This window comes from Prorops nasuta, unplaced genomic scaffold (genome assembly GCF_024137725.1).
Source record: "Prorops nasuta isolate Cenicafe-Biocafe unplaced genomic scaffold, Cenicafe_Pnas_1.2 PNAS00003, whole genome shotgun sequence".
Classification (NCBI taxonomy): Eukaryota; Metazoa; Arthropoda; class Insecta; order Hymenoptera; family Bethylidae; genus Prorops; species Prorops nasuta.
In genome coordinates, this window is record NW_027116800.1 from 10642108 (window position 1) to 10667924 (window position 25817).

Consider the following 25817-nt stretch of genomic DNA (forward strand, 5'->3'; position numbering starts at 1 on the left):
GCAAAAAGCTTAACCTAATTTCAAGTTTTATTCAAAGAGCGTCGTTCGAGAGTCGCCGTGATGACGTTTATCGATGTTTCTCGTCTACTACAAAGGGCGTTGCCTCTATTTCTCTCTCTCTTTTTTTTCTTTTTAAATCCCTATTACTGAACTGATTTGACGAACGTGACGTTGGCCGCGGTTCTTTATATAACCAAAATCCTCCAGAGTTCGCGGTCTGCCTCGAGCTTTTACCGCCTGATAATTGGCCAGCCTTGCTAATGACGCTCTTAACACTTTTGCCCCTTTTCTCGCAAAAATTTACTTCTCAGCTGATGTACTCGCAGATATACACTCAACTTTTCTGCTAATAAATCCTATGCAGGTTTCGAGTACTTGCCCCGCATAAACTTCTTCCCTACGTCACAGAAATATTCATTGAATATCTCTCATTCACGAATTCGTTATTAATCCGACTGACAGGTATCCCCTATACGTTCGTCTCGAATAGAGAGATATTGGACTCGCGGGGCACTAGGTCAAAGTGTTCCACGAGTCAGACTCTCTGCAAGTTTCATTAAGTCTAGTCTCATAATACATGAGAGTGACTCATAATGCAACAATGTTCAGACACATTGATTATTTAGGCTCATCGAACAAAGTACCTGAACAGGCTTCGAGTGTATCCGCTGAAAATGACCATCACGAGTAGTATGGATTTAACACTGATAGGCGAACTATTAAAGCTCATCTCTCTGAAATATATAATTGGCGCGGATTTACTTATGGACTATTTAGTCCGTGCATGCGTTAATCGATGGATAAATATTTGGTCTACTGTCTCGTGTATTCATTAACTAGATTTAACGAGGCTCATGAATTATTAATTGACCGGTAGGAAGAGGTGGCAATTAATAGCACCGTAGCACTTGAATGCTTTGAATAAGCGATTAGTTGCTTCATCGACGTAAGAAGAAGCTTGGCGAGATTATCATGAAAATTTCATGTAACTCGTTAGGTTTGACTCTATACCAACGAGGAAGAGAGAGAGAGAGAGAGAGAGAGAGAGTGACGCACATAAATTAGCTTCGTTGCTATTCAACTAGGAGGGGAAAAGCTAAACAATTCCAAGCCGTAAATTACTCTCTCTCTCTCTCTCTCTCTCTCGTGGGAGAAATATCTAGCTTTACTACTGAATCGCTACCGACTTGGTATAACTGCGACTGCAATGCATTTTATATTGGATATTTACGAGTCACTAGTCTGATATGATACGAATGCGCAGCAATCCATTAATTTAACAGCATTTAATCACGAGATACGCGTGTAAAGGGAACCTGATTACGGGCAGCAATTTCTAGTAATGGCGCCAGGAATTCCGCGAATCGCTCGTCTTTTGCCTACGTCGAAAGTTTACTCGGTAAATGATATCCGTCTCTTGCCTCGCCTTACTCATTATCGCTTTAACCCAGAAAATCATCGACGAAACGGACAACGACCCCAAGCGGTTCGTCTGCCGCGTGTGAAATCTTTGATATACTCTATACACATATATGCACTATATATATACTAGAATACGGACAATATACTGCAGCCAGTCAGTAGTACTATGCGGTGACAAGCCAGCCAAGTAATAATGCATGGCTGAAATTGAAAAATTCAAGCGATCCATTGACGAAAGTATATAACGAGCCGAGGGCCAATATTGGGATATATTAAATTTTATGAATCAATCCTGAATACGTGTGTTTTTCAAGGATATATTCCAGACGGCAAGAGTGAACAAAAAAATTCTCCAACGTTTCTAGTATACAGTGGGGCTGGCTTAGTGGAGAGAAAAAAGTCATCGGCCATATTATATGACTTTTATATTGATGCAAAAAAGAGATACCGCTAATTTATCAGAGAAATTCTTTTATGCTCGATATAAATCTCTGGTAGACGCATAAAAAATGCAGCGCTACTGGAGTGGTTGATTTATTAAATGTATCAGGTAATAAATGTGACACGCGCGAAGCATGTATATAACGTGACAAATTGGAATTTATTAAAATCAATAGGATTGCGGGGTTAATTGTGTTTGATCGTAAATACTCCTTCCGATACTTCGCGCGGTAATAACTTTTCAGGGTTTATCGAAAATTGGTCGAGTATACTAGTATCATACGCGTAGTCGATTAAACCGAATGGCAGGGAGACTCTAGGGAGCTGCCATCCAGTCACTCGGATGCTGCCAAGCGAGCCTGGCTAATAATTACATTTTTTGTCAGACAGATAAATGGCCGGGCCAATAAGATATACGAGCGTGGAAAAATAGCTATATACTTAATTAATGATATCGAAGGTGTAATTAAACGAAGACGATCGGGACTGGGAATCAATCACGACCGTGTAGCAAGTTGTAGCTTTTCCTTGTCACGGTTTCAACGTGTTTACTTCATATCTAACCATGCGGGACTGACAGTGGGAAGACACACTCTACTGCACACACGTTAGTCCTATATACTACCATTTCCTCCTGCCATACATCAAGCTTCCTGACAGCCGCTGGATGTTAAGTACAGGGTCTCTCAATAATATGATCAAGTAACCCGAATTAGTCGGGTTCCCTCGAATTCGCTTAACGCGAGCACCCCGTACACGTTTACCGAACATCCATAAATTAACATAGACTTTAATCCTACGTCGGGCTCTCGTAAAGCTCGAAATTATCACTATTCCACTTGTTTCATAAGGTTATAGAGTATAGTGCAGTGCTGGTTATTTGGAGGAATATTACATATACATATATACATATGCGAGGGACGTCCTCGATCCCTTCGCTCCACTGTACATGCAGTAGCTCGATCTCTGCTCCCCCTCGTCCCACCCACCCTCTCTCTAATTTCGAGAGTTATGGCTGCGGATCTGGTGTCATTTGTGCGATAATATCAATACCGAGACGTAGACGTCTATTCGAAAGATGTGGCGATTTGCCGTCTATGAATTATTCATAAAATCAGAATCTCGGATGTAGTTATTCGTTGTATACGCGCGATGGGTCTCGGTGGATTTTACTGCGCCACTGCGAATGATATGCAATAAAAATAAAGCGAGGAGCAATGAAAACAGAAGGAAACGTAAGAGTGGGGTGGTTTTCAGAAGGGACGTGATGAACAGAGAGCGAGAGAGAGAGAGAGAGAGAGAGGCTGGAAATTTCAAATACAACACCCGCCAGCCACTCAGCCCAGTCGAAAATAGCAATTGACCCGTTTTGCCATCGTGAACAACGATCAAGCTTCATGAGTTATCCAGCATCGATGATATACGATGACCCGTTCTTCTCCGCTACACCCCATCGGACCAATCCTATACGTGCTCCAAATAATAACTAATAAAACAAAGCCTGATTCTTTTACTTATATATATTGTCACGCAGCAAATATATATATAGGTATATGAAATTATACCACGCGCGAGCTATCGCGCACTAAAATTTATTACTATTTTGCTAGAAAATCGTTTAACGCAAACATTTTCATCAATTATAATCGCTCACGCTTTACGACATCTTTTTTCCTTCTCTAATTGCATAATGACAGAGAGATATATGTATATAGAGAAACAGTGATTTTATAATTGCACTCACGACTTAACTTTATAAAAAGTCTATTCGTGGACTGCTCTCTCAAATGCGATTACGAAACTTTTTATTTAACGTTCTAACTGTTAGTGTAATTAATTTACACACATACACCTTGGGAATAAATCAAATTAATGAAGGTTTTTCCAGCATAATAATTCTCTCTAGATTTCATTCAGCTTTTTTTTTTTGCTACTTTTACATCAGAGCGATGTAACACTATTGGAAATATCGTAGATTCGAGGCGAGTACGTTTATTATCTCTGGTATAATAGGAAATATATATGGGTTTTATACATATACTATAACAAAGTTGTTTTATCGAACTAGTAAATATTTGTCAGTTTTGCAGTGAAAAAGGTTAAAAAAAAGGTTATTTAGTAGCATCCATCGGTATTTATAAAGACTGTTGGAGCAAGAAATGCTTTCGATATGTCATCATTTCGTACCAATCAAATATACCAGTTGACCCGCTTCATCGTGGGAAAAACATCGATTACGATCGAGTCGGCAATGTCCAATCGTCTTTTCACATCGCCCCAATGAATTGCCATTAACGCATAAAACTCCTTTGAAGAGTGTTGTAATATCGACAAATGGGAAAAGGGACGTTTAGTTTAGTGTAAAGAGAGAGAGAGAGAGCTTTCTGGAATTCGTCGCCAAACATAACCTACAAAATTAATCACTACCTCGGCACTAAAAGCGCCACGATAAAATCCTCCAGAAGGATCCTACGTGGAAAATACCGGATACATTGAAGCCAGAATCTGATAGACCAAAGGCTTCATTCCGCTCCTCTCATATAGGACCACATTTCCAAAGAATTTGGTAAAAACTCGCATCTGCCTGTGACACTCGGCCCACTTTGGCCTCTCCGACCGAAATATACGATTCCGTCGCTCCTATACAGATAGCAACGAAAAAATCATTCAACTTTCGAAGCTTCTCCCTTCGATCGATTATTCAAGCTTTGTCTATACGGATTTTTCACGAGTCAAACTTTTTGTCGCTTTACATTCCAAGACAATGAAAAGCTCGCGTCTCGGAAATCCCCAAATTTCCTCCACCCTCGCAATCCTCACGTATCGCTATCTAGGGAAAGATTCGATAAGAAAATGCGACCTCGTTAAGTAAATCACTACGGCCGGTCATAATCGGAGGAATTCTTGATGGAAAACTTTGCCTGCGCGATTTGAATAAAACACATTTCCGCGGAATTACAAATGAGATGAAACAAGGAGAAAATGCGAAAGAAAACGGAGAAAACGCGGCGGTGTGGGGAAGCCAGTCTCGTTGGTTAGCAATTCAAAACGGATTTGAGGGATATTATGCTGGACGGAAAAAAGTGGGGGAGTCCCCCTCTCCTTCCCTTCCCACCGGTAATTAGAGATCCAACTTCGTGTCCTAACGATTGCTTAACGAAAATAGTTCGATCCAATCGGGTATTTTCTCGATGATCTCCAAGTAGGAGGGTAATCGGTTTCGAGATAGGAAAGCGAACGCCACTTAAAGGTAACAGGGCTCGCACACACTCGCAAAAGAAGGAGCGCAAGCGCGACACACGTACACTGCACGTAGAGGCTGGCAAGAGCGCGCGCGCCCTTATATTCTCTCTCGCAAATACGGTGGAGGGTCGGGTGGAGCGCAGTGTCAACAATTTAGGCACCAGGAATAGAAAGAGACGATATCGGTGCGATTGTCCATGTAACGCCGAGGCCTTAAAGGCTAGCGGCAGGAAGGGGGTGGGGGTGAGGGTTGTTCGATTAAAACTCTTACTGGTTGCAGAAGGAGGGACGGGAGAAGGGAAAGGGGAAGGGGGTGGCATATCCACACCCTGTTCAAACATAATAAGGTTTTTCATCTCCTGTAGGATGAGGCCTACGACGGCAGTGTATATATATATATATAGTCATCTAATTCTTTCGAATGTCGAGATCGACCTTCAAAGCTTTACAAGCGCTACATATCTCTGTTCTCTTGAAACGGATCATCGCCGGTCTCGTCTCCTCCCAATGGTTAACTCAACTTAAATATGTGACGTTCGTGCTCTTATAGTTTCCTAGCGCGGATGCGCGCGCGCGCGCGAGCTAGCGAGCGAGCGCTCACGTTTGTGAGTTCTCTGTCATCCCAGCGCGCGTGTATATATGTCAACCCCTCGGAGAAACGGGGTCGCCGCTTTTTGCGAGTCAATGCTTTGCGCTAACATCGCTTGATCTACTTAATATCAGCCTCTTTATCGACTATAACTTTCTTTTCTGCTCCAAGGACCCTTTTACTTTTCCCTAATGACTCTCACGAATTAACCCTAAAAGCTGCAAAAGCACCTTTGCTCGGATATTCCACGCCACCCACGAGTACAGTCGATCGAACAAGAGGCAAAATTGCGCATTATAAATGCGTCCGGTAAAATTGTGTGCGCCCGCGCATACAAATTGGCCAGCCGACGACTTGATATTGCAGCAGCAAATTTTGCATAAACTTGGCTCGAGCGTTGCGTATACATATACGTACCGGGGCGGCGTGGCGGTGCAGCTTGCAACGACGCGTAAACGCTGATATCGCTCAAGGGGAGAAATCCTATTGCCCCAGAATTACAAGGGAATTATGCAATATTTGTAGGGTCCGAGATAATTACAAGGAGTTTAAGATCAGCCTCGTAATTTCTCCGAGGCCCCCTTTTTTTATGCGTGATTTATCGTCACCACGTTTGCTACTGTAATTGCGCAGAATTCGCAATTTCGTTTTTTGGTTAAATTATACGAGAGCTCGAAATTAGTTGGTAATTTTTTTTAGACCCGCTTTCTCCTCAGGATTTATCGACGTCGACTGTAGTAAATGTCTGTGACGTCGTGCGTTACATCAGGTATTATCTAAACGTATTGCCACGGTTGGCGGAGATAACGCTAGCTGCTCCGGCCTTCGCTTGGTTCCTCCTGCCTTCATTCATCCAGAGTTTACTATATAGTTAGGAGGTAAGGCGAAGCTTGAAAGTGTCGTCTCACGACGAAGAAGAAGAGCGGAGCGTGCCAAGTTCTGGGTCGTTGTCTCGGCGCTTGTCTCTCGCTCGTCAATCCTGAAGCTGCGCCACCCTACGAGTGCGCATAACACTTAGCGAGAGCGAGGGGAATTCCCAAAAACTTTCCGCCATCCCCCTTCCACGCAGTAGCCCGCACTTGTCAGCTACAACCCTCCCCCCCCCCCCCCCTCCCCACCCTCCACAGCTCTTCTGATCTACAGGAACAAAGCAAAGAAGAGAAGTTGGATTTCAAGCCGTTAAATTTCATCGTATTACGTTCGGAAGGAAGTTTACGCCAAACAGATGTATACAGGAGAACCATGCAATTCAATACCATGCCAGCGGTAGAGACTCTGTGTCTGCGGATTTATCGCGAAGCACCAGGGGAGCTACTGAATAGCGTCCATTGCAAAAGTTCTTTTTGACGTGTCCCAGGAAATAACAGACATCTTGGATAATAATTCGCGTATACAGTGTGTATATATGTGTATAAGATAACTATATAGTTTAGGTTATACGACGCTGACATTCGACTGCTTTTGCAGGTTTTAAAGAGAGCCCGTTGAAAGATTAACTGTTGGTCGGTTTTACGATTGGTGCATTTGTGGAAAATGTTTGCGGAATGTCAGTACGTGAACAAGTATGTAATGTGGTGAAAAGGGCATACCGTATGACAAAAGCTTTGTACGCTTGAAATAACAATATAGTCCTCGGGCCAAGTTGTATCATCTGGATATACAAAGGTCGGTCGTTGAAACAGCGATATAAGTGCAGGCCTATTCTATTTGTTTTTCTAGCGACGTCATCGTCATCCAGCACGGACGCTGCGCCATGCTCGGCACGCATTTGCGTGTGCAGTATAAACGCGCAAACCAAACGAAAGCAAAATTCAGTCATCGAACTCCTCCGGCAGTAACGCATACGCTCTAAATACGCACACACCTGCCTTGAATTATTTACGTCCACCATAGCTATATATAGTTCAGCCATGCGGCGTAAATACACCAAACTACCAAACCGTTACGACCTATATGCATATATGTATATATATGTATACATACATATAACACCTCTCCAATTTAGACCCTTAACTCTTTAACCCAATTATGTCCAACGAATTTTCAAAAACACATTTTCAAACCCCTAAAACCTCATTCGCCAAGGTAACAAGCCACAAACTACCGTTCTTATTAATGCCGATCGATATCCATTTCGATAGATCAATCGATTAATAAAAATCTGATTAGTGACCGATAAGCTTTGTGACGAAACGAGCAAATTTCAACGCACAAGGATTTTATCTATTTAATTATCATTCGATGAAATTCCTTTTAATCGTTAAGTGGGTGAGGGAAAGAAAGAGAGCATTTATCACCAATCGACGCTTAATGAATACATCAATACTACTTCAATTTATTTTATAAGTTTCTAAAAGATTCCACTATTTCGTTGTGTACAGTTGCACTACTAAAATTAACTTTTCCATCTACCCGATCAACTTTTCAAAACATCCACAGAAAAGTTTCACGCTGAAAAACGCAAAAAAGCAATTGCAATAAATAAATCATTTTTGCAGGGGCGAGTTCACCCCTATTTTTGATCCAAAGGGATGAGTTTCCGATAACACATTTGCCGCATAATATGCGACACGCCGTGAAAAACTGTCCACCCTTAAGATTTCCTTAAACGAAAAGGATATCAAGCGGTGCATTTCTCGACTTAACGGATAAGACTTAATAGCAATGTGCGATAGGAGATAAGGGTATAATATAAAAGGCGATAATAAGTGGAAAGTTTAATAACGCGATTAACCGAGAAAATATTCAAAGGCTAAAATTCCCAAGATTTAAAGTGAGAAATGATAATTTCTTGAAAAGAGTTTTCGGCCCAAGCGGTAAATACCAACCATCTTAGTTAAAAGATTGTTGGAAGATTATTCTTTCATCTCTTGCGGAAAATTCCTTCCTATAGCATTAGTTTATAAACTGTCTAATAAAATATAGCATGGTAAATCGATTAAAACTTCCTTTAATGAACTCTGGCTCTGTCAACTAGTGGTAGGTTAGCGGCGTCATCCTTGCATAACTCAATATTTGGCGTTCTTAGCTAGCGGAGAAGCTATCGGTTATGCGAATGGCAAAATGTTTGCTTATTTGCCAGGATCTTTTTCCATCGTTTCGATTTCCTTGGGTTCACGCTGAAAACTCTTGCTCGAATCGACCTATCCGTTTAGCTATATATATATATACGGGAGCTATTTATTTTGTTTGGGGAAGAGAATAGGAGGCTTTTTTGATTTGCCAATAGAGAAATCGCATTTAGCGCTTGGAGGCCGAAGCAATGAGGAGAGATGGGGGTATTGGATGAATGGTGTCACGCGTACCAGGGAGATAAATATCGAGAGGGCTTATATGCGAATGACGTCATTCTGCAGATGCACGGCAGATGCAGCTGTGAGTGCAGCGACCTCGCCATGAGAATCTCTCCCTCTCCCCCTCCTGTCCTCCATTATCCCTCTCTCTAACTCTCCCTCTAACTCTACAGCTCTCGCTCCATCCCTACCCTCCTACCACCCCTATATCGTCATTCTTTCCTCCCCATGAAGCGGCGGCCGCTGCGGCGGCTTACAATAGTGACGTCATCGCTGAACTCTCCGAGCGTTACCATGGAAACGATGACGTCGTGCTTTTCCAGAAACTGTAGACGACTGCGCTTCGATTCTTGCTTGTGGTTTCGTGCTCTACGTCGCCGTGCCACTTTGCTCGTCTGCCCTGATTCGTCGATCGAACAACGCCAAATTGCAAGCTCCTCATAATATGCATAACACTGCTTTACCCCACTCGCCCTCCACGTCATCTTCTGCACTCTCATACCCGTAAACTCTACTTCATTCAAAAATTCTCTCTCAAAATGAATCACGCTAGGCTTTGCCTTGTTATATCCTACAAAAGAAGCGATAGATTTTTCACTTTTTTTTTCTTCCAAGAAACATCTTCCCTCGATCTTGCACCCCTTTAAGACTGGCCGCTTTTAACGAGAGTTTAACGAGAATCGTCGATTTGGTTTATGGTACACAAAGTTGAAAATCGAGTATTGGATAAAAAGTTACGACAACACTCGAGAAAATGAAATTATTTTCGGTTTTATATTTTTCTATGGCAAAGAGACGATTGGCAGAATACTGTAGGGAGGGATGATTAAAGTAGAAGTGGAAAAAAAAACGAATGACAATCTCGACAATATCTAACGTCGCTTCCACATGGATCGGTTAAAATCGATCATGCGAGTTGTTCGTTCTCCTCTGGTTGCCTCTTATCAATTCCTCCATTCTTTTTTCACTGTGTGATAAGAGTATCGAGGACGTATATATAGTAACGGAAGGAAAGGGATTAGGTCAACTTGGATTTGCCATGTACCTGTATTACAGCTTTAATATTTCGTTTTTTTGCACTTGTACGAGTTCCACCGGGGCCTCTGAGGCTCCTACTGCACCAATAAAGTCAAGTAGGACGGATAGAGAAAACACCACGGATGCCCTTGCGTAAGAAGCAAAAAAAGGGACCAAGGAAAAATATCTCTCATCTTCCTTACATGCTCACCGTCTATCTAATTGTGTTTATACGAGTTTCACCGATGGAGCTGAGCTGAATTTTTTTCTACTCCCCCCCCCCCCCTCTCTCCCCCGGCTCACCCTCTCTCCTCGCTCTTGTTCTCGAGTGAATGTAAATTTCAAGACCTTGTGTTTCATGAATTAAAGCACACGTCCTTTCAAGTTCCAGCGTTTGGTACGCGTATACTGCAAATACCCAAAGGAACCAGCTCATTAAAGATTTCTGAGCTTTTACTAGATATTTCTTTCTCAAATAGAGCAAGATATCTATACATACTAAGGATAACACGAGAGGCTGCGCTGCGGATGAAATTTCTTATAGTAGACTCTTTTTAATATCAATCTTATTCCCCCCTCCCTTTTTTACCTATACTGCCTTTGATTTTTTTACACTTCATTGCTCTTTATTCTCATGAGATTTCAGTGGCTCTCTCTCTCTCTCTCTCTTCTAAGAAGTCATCACTAATGATCAGTACTTTTTCACCGGTAATTAGAGAAATGGAACACGATCGCAAAAAAGCTGCGGACTCCACGCAATTGATAAAAATATCCTTTTCGTATATATATATACCTTTCGTTGTTTTATATATTTCAATAGAGCTTTAAGCCTATAAAAAGCATTGTAGTTTTCTTTAGTTGCTTTAACATCATTCGAAGCCAGACATCTTTGTTAAAGCCGCTGATATCAGCACAGTTATTTTGTGCCGAATTTAAAAAAAGGCAGCGAATTATACATACATTGAGGAATTCAATTTTGTTATCTGCACAATTCAAAGCAATCGTATATATGAAGGATTGTGTCGGTCTCCGAGTAATAAGTATTAGCATTTCAAGTTTGACTTCAAAAGACTTTTTTTAGCTTTCTTCCGTGCTTTATTTATCTTCCTAACTACTCCTTCGCGACTAGACACACCTCTTTCACTGTCTATACTTCACTCAGTTTAATTCAAACACCACAAAATATTCAGCCTCGAGATTAGTTTTTTCTTAACGAGCCAACATACGAAATTCTCTCCATCAGTTAAACTTTTGCCAAATTTCATGAAATTCTCATCTGGTAGATCCTACTAATTTGAAATTGGACTTGGTTGAATTTTATTTAATTTGTGCTCGCAATAATTTCTATTTGAATTCTCCCGGATATTCATGCATGTATATTCAATTCATCCATTGCGAAACTGGCTTCGATCGAATCTCTTTTCAATTAGTTTGTGGACGGAGCGTCGATCGTTTTTCCATTTGACGCAGAAAGTAATTTATTATTTGGCAACGACTTGCCAAAATCTATGGCAATTTTAACGCTCGACCAACACGCTTTTCTTACTGCTTTCACCGACTCTATACGCGTTATTTTACGCACACGAGTCTCGCTCTAAAATTACCGAATGGCCCATGCGCTTAAAACCAGATAGTGTAATAAAATTTTAATTATGATTTTTTGCTTCTGTCTCAAAGGATCCAACTAGACGCGAGAGGGAAGCGCACCTTTCGGAATGCTCCAAGGTGAAAAAAAGTGCGAGAATAAAAAAAAATACTCGGTTTACTATACTATATACACAGAAACATTTAGTAGAGTACATCCATTTCAATATTCATTCATGCTTTAAACGTATACACATCTATCTTAGCGAACAAAATTTTAGCGGCGAATGCAATGGGCTTTCGGTTTAAACCGTAACAATGTAATAACTTTAATAAAACAGCAAATTAAACAATATCTTCAGCTACGCTTGGATTTAGAGAGCGATGATCGTGAAATTTTCAGAATTTCTACAACGTCTGTCTGGATTCTGGTGAAAATTGTACGTGCAGCCTGAGCGTGCAGCGTTCTACAAAATTTATGTTTACCATTGTTTGCTCAGCAGGTATATTCGAGATCTCGGCCATTGTTCCAGATTTTCAACAACTCGACGGGAAAACTTGCAGCTATCGAGGTAAATTTATTCAAGTCTCAGTCGAGAAATTATTTCTCGCTCCATTTGATGCTGTCTCAAATAAGCATATCAAAGCCGAGAGTGGGTATAAAGTAATTCGTGACATTTTCCAAACAAACTAAGCTGGAATTCTAGTGAACTAGGATGAAAAGAGAGAGAGAGAGAGAGAGAGAGTAGTTTGAAATTAGGTAGGCGGTTTCTTACCTGGTAGTATAGCTTTGTTTCGCAGCTTACTTTGGTTCAACGCTTTGTCTTATTTTTAGAAAAGGAGTGAATGAGAGTTGGGGGGCTGGAAGTTTCTCTAGTCTTTCCAGATTTCGAGGCGTTCTTATTAAGACGTTAAGTAACCTCGATTCCTCAGGAGAGTCTCTCGGGGCGACTCGGGGGTGTCGAGAGAAGTGAGACAAAGGAGGAAGTGGTGGTTGAATCTTTCTCATCGTTAACGAAAGCAGCTCCAGTGGAGAAGCGAGTGGAGGTCGGTAGATCCACAAGCAACTTGAACTTGAGTCTGGGCGCGAAAAATAAGGCGTCATTTTCGCGGGTCGAGTAGCCACTTAGCTGCTACTGCCTCCTGGTGCTTTTCCACGCGCGCATATGCGTCCGCTCGATTACCAGAGTACCAGACTAGCTAGCCTACTGCCTAGGCCCTAGGGCCGCCCTTGCTGACCTCCTTTTTACTCCGTTCCAGCGTCAACTTGGATTCATATCTCGAGTATCGCTCAGAAGAGTCCGGCAAACGAACCAGCCCAAGGAAAACGCTGACGAAAATAAAAAGGAATTTGATATTTACTTGGAAGAGCAATGGAAAAAGATAAGAACGCTCGCGTTATAACTGCAAAACTCGGCCTCTTTAAGATCCAGCAACCGTTATAGAGCGCGAAAATCCTCTAGCAATTTTAACGTCGTTTTCAAACGGTTACAAGAATTTTGACGCGCTTCGTCGAGCATAAGCCATCGGTTACCGTTTAAACCGTTTATAACCCCGTGTCAAGGTAACACCTAGCGACCCGAAGAAAATAATAATCCCCACATTATATTGTATCCTATCCTGCTTGGTCTACGGAAACCATTGAATTAATTCTCTCTCGTCCCCCTCCCCCTCCCCCTCCTACTCCTCTTGCTTTCGTTACACCCTTGTCACAAAGTGCTCCTTTCCAACATTTCATCCTCATCGCCGAACGCGTTTCTCTTTCGCAAAAAATATATTTCTTTTATCAATTAACTTAACGTCAAATGGATGATCAGTATCTAAATTTAGATCTTTCCAAGAAATATTACTCTCTTTGATCCTGCTAACCAAGCTCTCTCTCTCTCTCTCTCTCTCTCTCTCTCTCTCTCTCTCTCTCTCTCACTATATCTTATTAACTGTGTAGTTTGACGTATAAGATGCAGAAGAAAAAAAAAACAAATATTAGAGAATATCGCGTTGTAATCGGTTTTATCGATTACTTCTGGACGAGACGTTTCATAGCCATAATTAACGACCCTTTTTAAAATACTAGACAAGCTATGTGCTTGAAACTTTCCATAAGAATAATTTGCGAAAGCATTTGTAGGATATTATTATTTTTAATTATTTTTAAAAGTAGATTTGTCGCCGTATAAAGGCAGCATGATATAAACAACGGAACAGCGTCATAAACAGGTCGGTTCAACGTAATTGTTTAAATAGAATGCATTCATACGTTTATAGGATCTTATTATGCGGGATATACAGGTCCTTTGTACAGCGAAAGTACGATGGAGTTTTCAAAAACACGCAAATTTCAGTTTATAAGTGGATTGCCTGTAAAGTTGTTATTTATCGAGACTGTATAGCGCGGCGCATCGGTTCGGCCCGCCTGTATATACGTACGAAAATAACGACTAGTCGTATCCCTGGTAAACTCAATTTTGTCCACGCACCATCTTCAAAACAAACGAGGCTTTCCCTCCAGTTCTTCTTCACTCCCGACTCCTCACCCTCTGCAACATCTACACTATGAATTAGATAGAGGCTTCTCTAGCATTCACAGTGTTATCACCAAACGACATAAAACGGCCATAAAAGGAAAACCGGTTTATTCTAATTAACGAGATAATTTTCTTTTACATAATTTATCGCGCAGTATTTTAGACTCTTCGCTTCTGTCTATTCCAAGCCAGAAAGAAGACTATTTAAGTCGAGAAAGATTAACTTCATCGCGGGAAAATCTTATATTCATCGCGAGTGTTTTTTCCTTTCTCCCCTTTTCCCCTACACCTATATATATATATATATACAGTATACTCTTAGGCTATATTAAGTTGGAGAGATAGACGGTAGTGTCACTGGCATGAAAGAGAAAATAAGAATAGCTGAGATTTTTTTAAGAAGAGACAGAGAAGGAGAAAGAGAAAGAGAGATGTGAATAACGAGAAGGCTAATGGAGAACGATGCAAAATCCCCAACTCCAACCTATGCACCAATGCTTCGTCATAGAATGAATCGTGGTCTCCGTCCCGAGGCTAATACAGCCAATCTCTTAAACGGCCTTTGGCCGTGTGTTTCGGGCAGATAGCATCCATCATCCACGAGTCCTCGACAGTAGAAATATATTATAGACAAGAACGGTTCGACTAACCAGAAGTAAATAAATTTGCACTTTTAATCAAATCTGTAGAGAAACTTCAATATGTTTAAAAATAGTCAAGAGAGTGATTTCCCGGAATTTTTATTATCACTTATACTGCTGCTCTACTAACATATTCCCTGATAACTGGCTAGAAGTCAATAGTCGTGGTGATTGCGAATACATTTCTGATTTTTTTTTTTAATAACTCGAAACGGAGAGAGAATTTACATTTGATAATAAAAGAAAGGAAATGTCTTGGGTCGAATATTAAATTTAAAAAGTCAACGACAAATTTGCAGAAGAATTGCAAGAGATCTTTAGAAAATTTGATTATATTAGTGAAACGGGATCGTCGGATGAGCCGGCGATCCAATTTTGATTGCACGCACCGATGCTACCGGGAGAATGAATCGTGTCTCTTGTTCCGAAGATAATATAGCCAATCTTTCCAGCGTGTGTCACTGGTGCTCGTTCGACAATGAATATTCCCCAACAGCCAATTAAAACACACCAAAGCGACGATGCGTTTTGCCTGGATCGTTAAAGCTCAAAACATTGAAAATGGTCGTGAGGTTGCAAAAATAATTGTCAGACCGAGTAGAAAATTCTTCGTGAGACACGAGTAAAACTATGAAATTTCTGTAAAATTGACTAATAATGGAACGTCGCGCGAGCTTGAGCAGCTAACAGCGATCTTTGAGTTTAATTCATCTCCTTGAAATACTCTTGAATTTCTAACGACATTAATGAGGATAATATGGACTCGGGATCTGCATCCACTATGAATTTCACATTGTAATAGGCCTTTCTCTCATGCCAGTCAAAAGAGCCTCTACTATATTCACTTTTCATGGCTAATTAGTTCTTCATTACTTGCGATAGTGTTAACCTATAAGCTTTTGATAACAGTTTAACGCTACTAGTACAAGGAAAATGATCCGTGTATAAGAGAGCTAACTAAAAATTGCCGGCCTTAATTAATCATTTAATTATGCTTGTTTCATCATTAACTGTAAAACATGGTATATATAAGATTGTTGAATTAATATAGGTTTCGGTTAAAAATTCAAAGAGAAATTGTGAATAACGGTAAGGTACGAAGATGGAAGCTCCTTTTTTAAATTTGAATTTTTTAAGGTGAATCAATAAACATGCATTTAATTCTCAATAGTACCTCTGGATATCGCTTTAAAAAAAGTCAAAATTCTTAAATAAAACCTTCCAACTTCATACTTCCCGGGTATCTGTGAAGCTGGAAGCTCAGCATTTGCCAAATTTTGACTTTCTGAGTAAACCAATATGGCTTTATTTGATTTTTATCAGTAGAACTGTTGAAGCTATTTAATATACAAATATTCAAAAGTTTAAAAAAAATATTTGTTTGGCAAAATAAGTTTCCAGCTTGAAAAACCGTGAGTGGCACCTGAGAAAATTTGAAGAATAAATGGGGAAAAAGGGTATAGTTTCTGTTGGCAGTCGACAACGTTCCCTTTCCACTTTGCACCTCTCTTTGTGTCTCTCACATACAAACACGCACACTCTCACGATTCCTCACGACTCACGCGCGTGACGTGTTGATCCTCCGCTGCGTCAGGAGTGACGTCACGTAACTAGGCAACCACACCCTTGAGAGTTAGAGGGAAAAAGATAGAGAGAGAGAGAGAGGGAGAGAGATTTGCAGGTCTCGTTTTTCAACCTGCTTTTCCCTTCTTTTTACGTTTACACGATACAAGGACGAGTCAACCACTGTGTGTAATATATATATATATATATATATATATATATTTAACCTCTATATTGTGTGTGGAATATTTTTCCCGAGGGAACTTATTCCCTCCTATACACTATACTATAAAGCTCGATGCGTTCACGATTGCCACTTGAAGCCAACTTGACGCGATTCCCGCTTGCCACTTTCGTTTTATCAACAAAAAGCGCGCTTTTCTTTCTCCATTTTCCATTTCTACCAATTATGTACATATATATGTACACATACACACATGAGATCCGAAAATACCCGAATTCCCTCGTACTCGTCGAACGTTCTAATTGGATGACTCAATGGGTGCAGAGATTTTCGAAAATTCGATGCTGGGTACGGTGTGCTCGAGGCATCAGATAGTTTCATGCATGAATTAAGCTAAGGGATTTTGGCGCGTAAACAAGATTATCCAACGCAGCGATACGTCAGCATTTAATTAGCTAATACGAGCAGGGACCACGCGCAAAGGTGGAGAGTGGAAAAAGCATCGATCGAGAATAAAACAATACTGGGTGCTTTGGAGGGGTAAAGGCTTTATCGGAGAGGGAGCAGCAGTGATTGCGGGGTGCAATTTCAGACGACCCAGTCGAGCCACGGAAGCGATAGCATCCAGCGAAAAGAGAGTTGATGCTTCGAGAGAATATCGCCGCGCTTGTCGTCCGCAGAGTTAAATATAAAACCCTGCACTCTTTTTCCCTCTCCTCCTCCTTTCCACCAACCAACCTTCCTTTCTACCCCACTTACTCTCTCCCCTTGCATACCTCGAATCCCAAGATCCATAATATATACCCCCCTCCGCGCCTCATCCCCATACGACACTCACACAGACACGTGCTGATGCTGCTCAGCAGCTTTTCTCATCTTTTCAGATTCTATCCAGCCATTTGCTATCACTGACAGTCCCCCTCTATACCTCTTTATGTTTATTCTTAGATCAAATTATACAAGACAAAAAGATCGCCATCTGCTCTTCTGGTGTATGTACACTTACGCGACACTCTAGCACCAGCAGCACAGCGCGCCTTTAACATATCCCCCCCCCCCCCTTTGCCCCTCTGGCTCAAATATAACCGACAAAAGGAACAATGCGACGAACATTCGTTTCTTTCGATATTTCTTAAACGTCTTTAAGCTTCGACAATGCGAACATAGCAGAATTAGAAACTTTCAAGATATTTCGATACCGTCTATATAATAATATTCCCGAGCTCCGACCTTGATTTTCTGCATTTAACAGCGGCTAAAGAGAGCGGAGTAGCTTGGGCGTAATAGATTTTATTTTCGATAATATCGGATTTTATAAACGAAGCGCACCGAAAAATCATCGCTGTTTTCCGCATCGCAACTGATAAAATAACCCTCGTCGACCACTTTAAAGTGAACAAGCGCGATTGTTTATTAATAGAACGGAAAACCGTATATCACGATTAATTTGATAAATCTGTTGAAAACGTTGCGCTGTTTCAATTATGGTTAAAGCGCCATTTGCAAATGTTTATAATTATCTGCCAATTAAGAAGCGTGTGATTGACGGTGATTCTTCTATCGCGTGGATTTATAAAATTATGGAAGAAATAAGGGGAGGGGAAAAATCGCTTCCCGAGAATATAGAATAAACGCTTTGCAAATAAGCTCGGGAATGTCCGAAATTATTGAGTAAAAGGGATAGAACGAATACATGCATGTGTGGATGGACGAGAGCGGGCGAGCGTTGGTCCTCTGGCGTAATTATAACTAAATTTTAACGATCCACTGGTGGCAGGAGAGTCGATAACACTGTCATGCAGCCACTCTGCGGCTGTCTCTTAAATCGTTATCAGGGCTTATGCGGTTTGGTTTCCTCTGCGCCAATTTATGGCATTGCTAAATTTCACCAGTATAAAGGAAATTCTGCAAGATCTCAGAAAAATATCGTTTGTAGAGAGTATACGCTGCAGGTATTAGATGCGAGACAGAGATATCGGATTAAGTAAAGAGAGGTCGGGGAAATATCCAGTGAATGTAATCTCTTTACGGTCCAACGATCGTAGTTGGCCCATCCAAGTTGGTAAACGGCTGGAGTTAGCAATCCAGCAGTCTAGAACCGATAGAAAAGATACGCGATCGATCGTGCAGGCGAATCTCATCGCTAAGGTGAAAACGAGGTACGCGTCGCCGTTGCTATATTTCCCAGGTGACCACCCCCTCCCTCTCCCTTCTACCTTCCACTGGCAAATGTGCATCGGGAGAAGATAGCTCGACGACTAATTATAGACCGCGCTTCGATGGAGAGAGCGAGGCGTAAATAAACGATATCGTTCCTTGCCTCGACTGCCTCACCGGAATCTCTGTATTACACGGCAATTACGACTAATTGCTGTTTACCCTTCGAGTTGGCCATATTCTCTCACAAGCGTTTTCCTCACCTTCGTTTTCCCTGTCCTACCCCGAACAACTCGGCAGCCGGTATCGACTCGAGCCCATGCAAAGTAGCCGACTCGATTAGGAAACACGATAATCGGAAATAGCGATGAAAATACCCTCGAGCTTGATAAGCACCGACCCCCCCCCCCTTCACCACTACGAATCTCCTTCGGTCAATACATCAACTTGAAAATATAATCAAGATCGAGCTCGAGGAAGGGGAAAAATTGTTCTACGATTTATATAGAGGAAGCTTGCGAGGAACGATGTTATAATTAAAGCACTGATAGCATTAAAAAATTGATAGATATTAAGGTTGAACGAGCCGAGTGATATTCTATACAGTGTAGAATGTGGCATGTTTTATATACGCATGTATATAGAATATTTCACACGGGAGATACAGGATTTAACAATCGGTTTGTAATCATAGGAGAATGTGGACAGCAATTTTCTTATATTGTAGCTATAAAACTCTTATATGTATATAGGTATTTCACGAATCTTCTTCGATTTTCCATTCGCAATCTCAGGAAATAAATTACAGACAGGTTTGCCTATCTAGCAGGGTAATCTGAAAGTTATTAGGAAATTCAGCGTGCGATAATGCAGCATATCCCCTTTAACGAGATTTTCGGTCAAGTTAGCGTAAGAGCGGTACTACCGGTCTACTATATATATATATATATATATATATATATATATATATATATATAGTATACACTTGGTGTAATGTATCAGAAGGAGAAGAGTATAAGAAGGAAAGGGAGGCAAAAGGGTCGACAGGCATAACCTGAGAGAAATAAAAATTTAACTGTTCCCGTTCATGCGACTTGCCTATTACAGGGCTAGGCAATGAAACGAGGGAAAATATCACACCAGTAGAGGGGTCAAAACTCAATATGAGAGATCGTCATCAGGGACCACCAACCCAACGATATACTATATATACTTGCCTCTCAGAATGTATTATGTGCTCCTCTCACAGTATGCTCGTTAATGCGTTACTCTTCTCTAACGCGCAATACACTTTTCCCATTGTTTTATATAATATATATATATATATGTCCCTCCCACACATAAAAAATCTTATTAACTCAACTGCCAATACACTACGCGTCTCTCCTATGCCGCTTCATCTTTCGCCAAAGAGAAACAAATTTAAATCCACTCACCCCATCAGGATGATACTTTGGCGTACCCGATGGTGTAATGTTGGAGCTGCAGAATTCCGTGAGAACGTCTTGTAGCTTTCGCGTAGAATCTGCCAGGAAAGAATTGAGATGAAGTTCGATTATAAAGTATATAGGTACTCCCTTCTTTGCCTGCTTCTATCTATCGACTACTGAAACATTTACAGATCGCGTCAAGCAAAAATAGATATACTTTTCGGAGCATTAACACTTTATCGAACCCGTTTGTTAATCGCTCGCTATTTTATTCAATGCTCTGACGTCATAATACACTTAACGAATAAGATATTTCCAGGCGAAAACTATTTTCGTCACGATTGATGGAGACGCGACGATGAATCATACGCGTAGAACATAACAAGGCGCGTTGATTAAAGTCTCGAAAAAGAACGGCAGGAGATGAAATTCTTGTATAACGAGTAATACAATCGCTACCTACATATATATATATATATATATATATATATATCTATAACGTTGTGGTACAGAAAACTCGTCGACTGGAAAAATTCAGCAAGTGTATACTAGTCGAGGAAGAAACGTGATCGTGATAGAGACTTTAGTACTATATAATACACCATAGATATATATATGTGTGTGTATACTAGCGATTTAGTTGGAAGGAAGAAGCACGCGCCAGAGAGAGGTTTCTCGCTGGCCGAGCAGTTTCGACCGTTTCTACTTACAGGCTGCCAAATCCTGGAGCTGCTGGAACTCCGCGGGTGAAAGCTTATCCCAGTGGAGGGTCATTCTCCTTAAATCCGTTTTGCGCGACCCTCGGACTTCCCGCTGAGATTCGGGAGATGGTAATCCGTCACCTGGAAGCAAAACATTTGGCCAATCTTGAACAATGGTATCGATCTCGCAAGAGTTAGAATTGGCATTATTAACGAGTAAAATTTCGCTCCAGTCGAGCGCGCTTATATTGCTATTATTCCAATATGTAGATGAATGCAAATTTTGCTAAAGAAAAGCCGGCGATTGAATGGATAAGCGTTTATAGAATGTAGCGTGAAATCGCGTGGATGGAATGTATTATTAGCTGGGGAGAGATTGCGTAATATTCATTTTCCAAGCTGGCGTGAATTGGCCTTTATTATAATGGAGGCCGTAGACAGACGGACAGGAGGGAATGGTCGGGAGATGCAGTTAGTAATGTGCTGACGGCTATTGACGTTAAAGGAAATTATGGTAGGACGCTGCTCGAGAGAATCGCCCAGAGGGAAAACTTACGCGACAGCCGAACAGTCCCAATGTTGACACGCGAATCACCTGCAAAACTCTCATTTAACGTCGACAAGCGAGCTTCGCTCTCATCTTCCGCCATCCCTGCAAACAACGAATTTTCTCCAGCACTGCTGCACATATATAGAGCCAGCTCTGATGTACGCGCAACAACTATCCGCCAAATACTGTATGCTGGATAGAACCGTGATAGTTATATATACTGCTGGTCGCTAGACATTTATTATACCCGCGCAGAGAGCTGGATAAATAATATTTCCATAAAAGATATATATCCTCTCATTGAAAAAACTTATTTATTCTCTCGTGTGTCTTTTACAAGCTATAAAGGTGTGCGTGGCCGTTATTACGAAAGATATATTAAACTGTCAGAGGAACAAGCGGAAAGCGGAAGCTAAGAGCGCACTGGCAGCACCATCGCAATCCAGAACATTCCCTACTGCCGCGCGCGCACAATTCAAACTACAGCTCGCCGCATTCTCATGATGATTATACGCAAGCTTTTTTATGCCTGCTCCAAAGATTATATTGAAATCTCTCCGCTCCTCGTGGCATACACGTATATATTATTGCTTATATGTATATACATTAGTCCCTTTATCATCGGAGGTTTTACCTCCTCTTAAATAGCCAGCTATAAACGTCACTGCTTTACCAGCGCTTCGAATTACTAGCGATTCGCGCTATTATTCCAATTCCCCGTCGCAATTTTGTTTTCCTTCCTGGTCATAAATTATGCGGGACGCCCGTAAAAATATGAAACGTTATAATATGTTGATGCGCCTACGCGCGCGCGTGCATCGCGGAAACTACGCGTTGGATTGGTCCCGACGAGATCGGCATTTCTAATGTTGGATTTGCAGCTTCCTCTCCGGAAGTGAAGCGTACGTAGGATATAGGACTGCAGGCTGACATTGCAACGTTATTTTATCATTCGGTAGATTAAACGGGCATTTCTGCAATTATATATACAGACTCTTTCGTATAGGGAATTTGTCGTGGTTAACGGAATACAACCCCATCCCCCGGGATGATAATTAAAATGGAATATTGGCCAATAGGGGATTCAGGTGCGACCACTGACAACGGCAGTTGTTACGCGGTCCGATGTACCGTGCGAAATACAAATTTATCGTTGGGCTTTACGGAGGCCGAGCATCGTTTTCCACGTTTCTCGTTACGCCATTAACTCCGGACAGAGCCGATAAATCAATCGATGAAATTTCACCGCTACCCTCCGCTTCGTATTTATCAAAATTTTTGCGTGACGCGATGCTCGTATTTTCGAGACTGCTCCGCTACCATTAAGCATTTTACCCTGCACAACTTGCACTATCACTCCCGCGCCGTATCGCAGCCTCCTCGCGCGCTCCTGCCACGCCCCCCTCGGGCTATCTTGCAAAAAATACCTCGTTTTCGAAAAAAAAAACCTCCATGTTCTGCAATTGTTCCTCCGTCATTCCACAATTTCGGGTAGAATCGAAGATTTTTACATTTTACAGAGATTGAACTTTTTTAGCGGGCACGGCACACCGTACGTTTCCTTTGTTTCCGGCTTGACCATTGTTCGAATGACACCCCGTCCCGTATAAAACCTGTACTATCGATCTTACCGGGAAATATATAACTCACAAACGCGGTTACCGGCTTTGATATCTTATTGTACCTTTATTCCGTTCGTTCAGGAAGGTTTTTTTCTCCAGTGTTTTCCGAACTTGCTCTCGGCGACAATACATTTTCCGGCTTGTCTCTTCCCGACCGATATTTCAGTAAAATTTGTGCGCTGGGAGTTGTTATCGGGACGCTTTTACATCGCGAGTTGAAAGGATCAGACGTCAGCTATAGGGTGGCTTGGATAGGATATTCTGCAAGTATACGGGTTAGGCAACATCGATGCCGCGTTGAGCCAAGGTGGTTAGGTAAATTTATCATATCGTCCCATCACCTCGTCACTGTCCAATGAAATGTAGGAGATCGTTTGTCAGCCGATCATCTGGACCAGACGTTCCTCAACATCTGCGGACACGCGTACATCGATCCGCCATCTATTTTTATATCAATTTTTTATTCGTCCCTGATTTCCGCGGCTCTAAATGTATTCGAATCGATCGACGTTAACGTCCCTTCCGACAAACAACACTGAAAACTCGTCCGAGTTTTTGACTCTTTATTTAATTAACAAGTTTTCTCCTCGCTAACAACGACAGTCTCGTCAGCTTTTTATAGACGGCGCTCGTTAATTAACTTAATTAGTCGTATATAAGCAAAGTAATGCCCGTGAAGATTGGTTATATTCCTCGGTCAATCCCGCGATGTGCTCGAAAAAGCGAAAATAATTGGCTTACGCTGTACATCGACGTGCAGCTTATAAATATACTCGACTCTGTTATGCAGATGGCACGAAGAATCATTCGAAAATTATTCCGAAGGAATCTGCGTCGTATTACTATTATTATTATTGTTATAACTGTCCTCCTAAGGGTCGAACGAGAGCTTAGCTGCTTTTGCAATTAGCGCGAGTCTCTTGCAAAGTAATATAATAGTAGCAGCAGCAGCATCGTTTCCAATTAAACGTAATGCTGCCCGACAATCGGCACAAGTGTGAACGAAAACGGTTCGCCAATAGTGAAACTCCTCCTTATATTGGACGAGAAGGGCAATCTAACGATGGGAAGGAACAGATTCTCTTTAGAACCAGGTGGGAGAATAAAAAATTACACGCGACGCGCGCTAGTCTTTTGTTAAACGTTGCTAGGAGCCGTGCAGAAAATTGACCTTTTAGTAAAATACATTGATCGCGTGCGAGAATATAAAGGAGAGCTTTTGCTACTATTCAATTTTTTTTCTAAAGGTTACATTATTTATCGATCGTATCATTCTTTATAGTTTTTATCACTTTTTGCCCAAGCCTCGACCTTGCGACAGCTTCGACCACTAATAATCTAACCGGCGCGGCGGCGAGTGGATCGGGCTGAGAGAAAAAGTGTGGGAAAGGTGTGGGTGACCAAGTTGCACGGGATGGGGGGAAGGGAGGGGAGGGGATAGACTTTATTTAATTGACTGGATTAAGTTCCGTGCTTCTGCTGCAAGTAGGTGGAGAAAGAATTACCGTACTGAGTTGACCATTTTTTCTCGTTAAAAATCCAAGGCTAGCTGCTGTGCTTCGCGATAAGTAACGGCGTTAATCAAGCAAAATTGGGTGGGCGAGCTAAAAAAAATAGGAAAGAGGAGACGATGAGCGTGAAAGAAAGAACGAGAAAGGGATGAGACTGCGGGTACAGCGCGCTCGCGTTAAGTACCACAAGGGGGTCCGGTCTAATAACAATAACGCCGAGTCTCGCCTGTAATATAATAGCGTCGCGTACTGCCTTCGCTACGAGCCTCGCAAAAAATAAAGTCAGATATGAAATAGCTGACCAAAATATCTTCCACGGCCGGAATTATTCCCTTCCAAATCGCTGATTTAGCTCCATTCCATACGTTTAATAACATGTTTTATTAACATGTCACGAACAAGCCAGTTGTATCGAAAGCTATACATTATTTCTGGCACTCTCTCATATATAACTTCATAGTATCTAAACTCCAACTAGTTCCCCACTGGCCGCAAGAGTGCTATGAAAAGTTGTATGGGCCGCAATCTGCCACTATGGTGTAATAACAAATGCCAACTGTCCGGTTTAAAATGCACAAATATCAATGTACAGAATTCTTCGCTTCAGCATTCCAAAGTTCGTCTTATATATATATATATGTTTTTTTTTCGCAATGAAAGACAAGAGTGAGTAATGGTTTAAAAAATAATGAATGCAATAAAAATACGTGGTCCTAGAACGTGAAAACTGGATTTAGCGAGAAGGAGATAAAATTGGCGACGTAAGCTTTTACGAGGACGTGCTTGGACGCTTTATCTCTCTTGTTGAAATTTATCACTAGTTTAATAATGATGGAATTGATAAGTTGACGTGAACGATGGAATTGTACAAAGGGTGCACGGTTTGTTAACAAAAACTTGAGTAACTTTTGGGCCAGGAAGTTATAGCTCGCGACTCTTTAGTTGGATTTAGACCAAGAGCTAAACTCCCACGCATCCATAAGCAGGTTATTAAATCTTTCGGCTCTGATCCTCAGGATCATTATACGTTAACGAAGTCAAATAAATTGCCAAACGTACAATAATAAATCCTATTATCCTATTTAAGCAAACAAAAGCTCGACTGAAATACAAATGAAATGACAGTTTTACGGATATTTTTAATACCGCTTTCTCGTAAATGTAAAATATTGGACATTTTGAATCGCTCGAAGCTCTTCTTCAGAGTGACAGGAAAAACCAAAGAAAAATTATTAGGAAAGAGAGGCTCGTAATGGAAACACTATTGGTTTGAAGGGTAAGGATCGAAGTAGCAGGGATTGTCTCAATAGCTATTATTTAGCGGATTTATGCTCGAAAAGAAAA

At 41.3% G+C, this 25817-nt stretch overlaps 1 protein-coding gene across 1 annotated transcript in view; it reads right to left on the bottom strand.

The window, feature by feature from the left end:
- Positions 1–21431, bottom strand: part of Dgk (diacyl glycerol kinase 1) — a 37449-nt gene extending 16018 nt beyond the window's left edge. Inside the window, 3 exon segments of the mRNA XM_066747129.1 lie at positions 20096–20184; positions 20800–20931; positions 21347–21431. Of these exon segments, the coding sequence (XP_066603226.1) occupies positions 20096–20184; positions 20800–20863 (153 nt within the window). The 5' untranslated portion in view covers positions 20864–20931; positions 21347–21431.
- Positions 21432–25817: the final 4386 nt, after the last annotated feature.